We start from the raw sequence: 6,856 nt of genomic DNA, 5'->3' as shown, positions 1-6,856 counted from the left end.
GCACTACAGTTTCACCAATGAATTGGGGAGTTGCTGAGAAGGATCTTTCGCTTCTTTCTGGAGAGCAGTCCTCACATGATGCTGTCAGGGTGTGAAGAAGGCTGTCTTAGGTAGTAACAGTCACCTTTGATGCAGGCCAGTGAACCTGTGGCACTACAAGAAAATCAAAACAAAGAAGACTATCAGTTCTCTGAGGAAGGCAGTCTAAGATATTGACATGACTAGGACTTAGTCTCTTTCAGAATCCCCAGCATAATCAAGGAATTCAAGACTCTTTTTCCCCATTCTATCAACAGCATTCAGAATATGGATCAAAAGCTCCTTGTTTGACAACCAGCTAACCCAATACACATTTGTTGCAGTACAAAGCTGGTTTTGCAAACTCTTTGCAGTGGTGTTTGCATTCCAAGTGTCTTCGCTGCTGTTTCATGACAGAATACTTCATTCTGTAACAGAAAGTATCTATAAGCATTGTGAGGATGAATACATGTGCCCCCACCCCCAGGATGAAAATCATGAACAAAGCTGCCTGGCAAAGAGCCCCTCTGCCTCTCTGTCCTCTGACCCCTGCCCACCCTGAGGAAAGATGCTTCATTCCTCAATCTTAGCTTATGTCATGGAAAGTTTCTCCAAGAAACAAATAAAGATCCTACTTGTGTTGGGTCTTGAAGGGGTCGTAGTTTCTTATTCAGCTTCTCCTGGGCATGAACATCTGAGAACAGAGCCTGAGGCCTTACCTTCAGGAAAGGGGTTGCCCCATCCTTGGTGCACACATGCACGCTTCCTCAGGGTCAGAGAGCCCTCTCGTCTGTCTTGCTCTTCACAGAATTGAGCCAAGGACTGTTGCTAAAGCAGGTGTGACTACTCCAAATATTGCATCATTTAAGAAAGAGAGTGCAGGCTGCTCTGTTTTGCTGAGCTGCTAAAATAGCCTTTGCTGCAACTCCCTGGCAGGACCTGGACAGGACACTGGCTCTAGTGTTGTCAACCAAGCAGATATCCTACTGATCCCACTTGTCTCAAACCACGACTGCTGAGTATTTGGGGATGCTTTCCTACCTTTGAACTCTCACCTGTTTAATTGCAGATGACAGCAGTCTGTATTTCCCGAGTGTGAGTTTCCTCTCACCTGGGCTGGTGGTAACATCAGGGTGTTTGTTACTGCTGGGAGGGCATAGTGTCTTGATGTTAGGGTCTGCCTACCTTTCTTTCTCTCTGTAGAGAATTGCACATGGCATCTGCCAGGGTTCCATGGTCCTGTGGGTCACTAGCTGGTGGGTTTGTGCAATGAAAAGCAGGTCTTCCAGCTGCTTGGAGTGGATGCAGCTGTGTCAGCACAGTGAGGCTACTGCCTGTCCTCTTTCTCACAGGCTGAAAGCACTTTGCTTATTTGCTTGATGTTTTCCTCATGTATAAACATTTCTGCCTTGCATACATAGGTGTACTCTGCCTGGTTTTTCTGTGTTCTCCTTTTCTTTGCCTTCTTGTTTATTCTTTTTTTGATTTCATCCAGGCAAAGGCCAGATGAAAAATGCGGCAACTGAAGCCCTCCTTGATTCCATTCTTTACATGTTCCTCCAGGATGTCCAGGCTGGGGAACACTCGGCAGCAGGCCATGCATTGAAAGCCATGCTCTGGCCACAAGAGCCACTCAGGGGTCTTTATTCTGGGCTTCTCCTCCAGGGCTAGAAGCTCTGCTGGGCCCTCAGCCTTGAAATCGTCTTCATCTGTGGTGTCACAGCTGGCCTCATTGTCGATGATCATATCTTCTGTAAGCACAGAAGAAGAGCTGGCCTCCGAAGGGACTTTGCCAATGCAGCTCAGTTCTTGCACTCTTGCCCTCTTCTTGGGAGGCAACAAGCCTTCCTGTGTGTTATATACAGTGTTGGCCTCTCTCTGCCTTTTGACATACATGTAATAGATTTTCATGGCCCGCTCCTTTCTCATATGTAATGCATCTGAGCAGGGCTCATTGGCTAAGTGCACATGAAAGCACATATCATTCCAGGTAGTGGAGCTCTTCTGTCCCACATCCTGGGGTAAAGGCTTGTCAGAGGGTCTAACACCGAGATCTTCCTTCTGGCTTTGATGCATTTCTAAGAAGGAAAGTTTCAACCATTAGAAAATGTGATTAAGTTTGCATAAAGATGTAGTGTTTCTGGGGCACTCTGAGTATCCCTGTGCATGGGATGTGTGTGATGGGTGCGTGCACAAATGTGATTCTACACTTATAGGTGTCTTCAAATGATATGTCCTGTATGGAATGGAATTGGTAAGACTTGTATGTGACAATAGGGACATGGTATATCTGCTAGAGATGATTCTGTGATCTTGTACAAACTCAGTATATTTTTCTAGTGTTAGTAAATGGTAGTGTGTGTATGTGTGTGCACTGTTTAATGTGCAGCACAGCTGAGCAAGAACAGGCATGGTTGCTAGCTTTGCTGCTGTCTGCGAGAGTAGACAGTGTCATAGGAAGTACACATGACTCTCAAGTCAGGCAGCTCTGAAAGCCTGCAGATATTGTGAATGTGGCGACATAAGAGAAAGGCTACCTCAGAAACTTAATTCTCTCAAATTGCAAGTGTTTTCCTTAATTTCGTCTAGTCCCAGGGCTGGTTAAGATAGGTGTCCTGTGAGTGTGTGAAAGGTATTCAAGGGATTAGTCAGTAACAGGTTAGGCCTGAAAGTCTGTTTGCAAGGGGGATGATATAAGATGTACCCATGTAATGAGTCTACAGAAAGAATAAGAGTCGCAGGGCATGAGAAGTGTCATGAAAAGAACAGCTAAAGGAAAGGAGAAATAGTCATCTTGGTCTGAGCTGAAGAGGCCTGTAGAGATCTCTGAACATGAGTGTGTGCCAGTCTGCATGGGGAAATTCCAGCCAAGTTTCCATACACCTGTCGGCACTCTCAGCCAATGCAGCCAGCTCTCCCAGGGCTCACTTGGGACAATGCTGTGCTGAAGGACTGTGCTCTTTCTTGGGAACACATTGTCTATTTGTCCCACCCCAAGGCTTCAGTGTTACTCTTTCCTGAAGTTCTTTTGTGTAACTGAAGTAAGTGTGAGGTAATTAGGGGGTGTCCAGGATATTAACTGAATAGCCTAATTTTGTTCAGACATTCCATTTGCATCTGCCTTACCTTCTTCATCAGAATTTCTGGATGTGCTTGAAGAGGAGACTGATTTGGAGCTGGAATCACTGTCTCCTGGTGCCTGGCTGCGGGTTTCAATCTCCACGACCTCACATGGCTCAGGCACATCTTGTGGAAGCAGCTGGAAGTCTGAGAAGGAAATTACAAGAAAACACATTGTGTCATGGCTTAACTGTGTCTATTCTAAAAGGAGCATACTAAGTGGCTGTTTTGCTTCAGGCATTACTGTCTCCTCCCTGTCCACCACCCATCATGGGACTTGCTCTCACACTTAGCTGAACCATATTGCAAATTGCTACCGATAGAGAAGTTGTTAAAATTGTGTATGTGGTAGACATCCGTAGGATTGAGTATCTGTTATGTGACATTGCTGAGGATGTTGACAGAATATTGAAAAGTGGGAAGCTTGCCCAAACAGAAGATGAAGTCAGTTAATAAAGTCTGATATCCATGATGAGCTTCCTTTTCCTTGGGAGAAATGGTGTATGGGAAAGCCATGGAGTACACGCTTTGTAGTAATTACTCCTACTTAATTTGAAAGAGCAAATTAACAGGAGGAGAAATTGGGTTCCTGGGGAGAAGCAGTAGAACATGTGGGCAGGTGTTCAGTTTGCTGGGGAGGTTACGATCACATCAAATGTGGTGACTCTGTACTGAGGGGCTGTGTCCTATTCCTAGAGGAATGGCCCCTATTTGTCCTTCCCTCAAGACATCAATATTAGCCTTTCTTTGGGAAGCAGTTGCACATATTTGAGGGAAAGTGAAGCCAATCATGGTTGGGCTATGTAGTTCACTTGAACTTGATGACCAAGTGCACACATTGCTTTTTATTTAATCTACTATTGTCAGTACAAGAGCACTTATTTGTAGAGGTGTTTTAGTATTCAATCTCATACCTACTAAGCTCTTTGCACAGAGTTGGTTCCTGGTCTTCATTCCTCTGAATGTGTTTTTGCTGAACAGATTTACTCCACTAATGGTTCTACATTTTTCTCGTCACCTTAATCTTTAAAAATGTAGATAACCTCTCTTGACAGTACTACAGTTCATCTTGGAAACTGCACCTTATACATATATTGCTGTCATTGAGTTTCTCTGAGAAATGTTGATCAACTTAGTAGCTACAGATCTGCTCTCCCTCCTGTTGCCCTGATTTATCTGAGCATCCTGCCTCCTTACCAACATCATAAAGCGTGCACACACTGGAGTCACGGGTGTAGCACTGCAACTTGCCAGATGGATCTTCTTCCTCTTGGACCAGGATCTTGTCATCCAAGACGCTCCCAGGTGGTGACTCCCTCTTCTGTAAATCTGTGATTGATGGAGAGTGGAATAACAGTCATTCGATGAACAATATGTTTCTTTCATTTCTTTAACTTATACATATTCTGAATATCACATGCTAAATGTTGAGAACAGGCATGCCTATTAGTTCAGAAAATAAAGTGTATATACTGTTGAAAACCTTAGCACTCCTATTACAGAAGCATTTCTCCTGTTTTGGGATGTTGGAGTGACTCAGCTCTGATGGCTTATAAAGTATCATATGGAGGAAATGTGCCCACTTGACCCGCACATAAACCCTGAATTCTTATACAGAAAAAAATAGATCAATCATGTATAAAGTATCATTGCCTAATTTCTAATGGCATTTTTGAGAGTCAAATAATCACAATGGGTAGACAGCATGTAAACAAATATATTCAATATCACACTTCTGTCCCTCTTACTCATGCATCTTATGCATGTATAGTTGCGTGTACAGCATCTAAGTTATGACCCTTGCTCTACATGTCTCATTGTTTACACTCAATGACATCTTTTAATATGCGCTAATCTTAGTGAAGTTGAAATAAAGTCATTCATTCTTGATACCCTCTCAAAGTGAGCATCAGAATATGGAAAACTCAAAATTTTGTTGAAAATATCAAATACTCCTATGTGATATGAATTAGAATTTTGAATGTTGCAGTTGGCTTCAGTCTGCAGCTCCCCCTACTGAGCAGTTGCCCTGTCTAATGAGTTGTTTATTTTTTGGTTAGGTTCCATGGTAACCATAACTGCCAATTGCCTATATTTCCCTAGTCAAACCCCACTTCCCATGTAATCAATGTGTCTAAATGGGACTATGTATGTTTGTTTCCTGTTTTATTTAAGATTTATTCACCCTTATTGGAAAGACAGATCCACAGAGAGGAGAGACAAAAAGATCTTCCAAGTACTGTTACATTCCCCAAGTGGCAACAACAGCCAGGACTGAGCTGATCTGAACCCAGGAGCTTTTTCCAGGTCTCCCATATGGGTCCCAAGTCTTTGGGTTATCCTCCACTACAGTCCCAGGCCACAAAAAGGAAGCCAAAATGGGAGGTGGAACAGCCAGGAGACAAACCAGCACCAATAAGGGATCATAATGTTTACATGGTGAGGATTTATCCACTGAGCCACTGTACTGGCCTTATCCTATTTTATGTCTTACATTAACCTAAAAGATCCAATTTACATTTGTGTAGACTAAAGCAAATAATTTGTTTTTATCCCTTAGTAAAGAAACAATTCTTTATGAGTTTATGTTCATGCTTGAACATCTTTCTTACGCCTTAGTAAGGAATACATTTTATATGCTTGTACTTATCCATAACCATCTGAAAAATATTGATCTTGAAATCAGAGTTACAAAGAAAAAGACGATCGTTAATCCATCAGTTCACTCCCCAATTGGCTGCCAATGGCCAAACTCGGGCCAGGCTGAATTTTGTGTAAACAACATAGACCTTGTACCTGGGACACCTGAAAGCGAGCTGGGCTCTCAGAAAGAGCCACGAATAGACAACTCCTCCTCACTCCCTGTTTCCTCACTTCACTGTCCCAGTCACCTGCCTTAACTATCTTCTCCACTACTAGGGACCTACTCTTCCCCCCGGCGGAAGGCATTCTTGGTTACCATATTCCAAAAACAACACTTCTTCACGTACCTCTTGATTTCTTTACAGCTGGAGGAGTGTACTCACGCTCCAGATGTTTCCTTTTCTCTCTCTGCTCCATGGTTCAACTCTTTAAAGAGTTACTCAAAAAGGCTAAGCTTTCTACCTGTAACTCTACTGTCAGGTAGTTGGTGGTATCAAGAAAAGACTGAATATGAAAATCCAAGGACACCAAATCACAGGAGACGCTCGCGGCTCCCAAGCACTGTCCTGCCTGGTACGCAGTATGGCAGCAGGACTGTTATGATTCAAATCACAACGAAGACCTCGGAATTCTAGGATGTCCTGGTGACATCACTCAGCCCAGGGGCTCAGCCAGTATTTAAAGGGATAGAGGGCTGCCACAGGTGATTGCCTATGTTGACTTGATTTGTCCAAATGTAACTCTATTGTGAACTTATTTTTCAGGCCTTGTTTTGACATAAGGACTTGTAGCAGACAGGATTGAATTAAACAAAGAAAACTATTCCTTGCACATAAGAAAATTGCATGTGTCAGTCTCTCAAAAGCAAGGATATGACACAATGCAAATGAGGATTAGGCTTACACTCGGGTTGATCTCCCCAAAATCACCATCAACGTGTAAACTGAAGGGAAATAAAATTTATCTGCTAACAATATTATTGTTACCTGTTAATATATTATATTAATTACATAATGATGATTATATTGTGTACTCTATTATATAGAACTGTATTACATATTCATGTGTAATTGTG

The 6,856-nt window shown here is 42.9% G+C and overlaps 1 protein-coding gene across 1 annotated transcript; it reads right to left on the bottom strand.

The window, feature by feature from the left end:
* Positions 1–1,488: 1,488 nt before the first annotated feature.
* On the bottom strand, positions 1,489–6,198 carry LOC121149047 (protein FAM170A-like). The gene is made up of 4 exons (XM_040969477.1): positions 6,129–6,198; positions 4,336–4,467; positions 3,145–3,285; positions 1,489–2,096 (listed from the first exon to the last, which is right to left on the bottom strand). Exons 1-4 carry the CDS (start codon positions 6,196–6,198, stop codon positions 1,489–1,491), a joined length of 951 nt encoding a protein of 316 aa, XP_040825411.1.
* Positions 6,199–6,856: the final 658 nt, after the last annotated feature.

Source organism: Ochotona curzoniae, unplaced genomic scaffold (genome assembly GCF_017591425.1).
Source record: "Ochotona curzoniae isolate NIBS_2020 unplaced genomic scaffold, NIBS_Ocur_1.0 contig_1880, whole genome shotgun sequence".
Classification (NCBI taxonomy): domain Eukaryota; kingdom Metazoa; phylum Chordata; class Mammalia; order Lagomorpha; family Ochotonidae; genus Ochotona; species Ochotona curzoniae.
This window is presented reverse-complemented; position numbering and strand designations above follow the sequence as displayed.

What these genes read in the sequence shown, in the direction of transcription:
- LOC121149047 (XM_040969477.1), bottom strand. Translation starts at nt 6,198, where the DNA reads ATGGAGCAGAGAGAGAAAAGGAAACATCTGGAGCGTGAGTACACTCCT. An exon ending in AGCTGTAAAGAAATCAAGAG is followed by an intron (nt 4,468 to 6,128) that starts GTACGTGAAGAA and finishes CATCAATCACAG; the next exon opens with ATTTACAGAAGAGGGAGTCA. An exon ending in GTGCACGCTTTATGATGTTG is followed by an intron (nt 3,286 to 4,335) that starts GTAAGGAGGCAG and finishes TTTCCTTCTCAG; the next exon opens with ACTTCCAGCTGCTTCCACAA.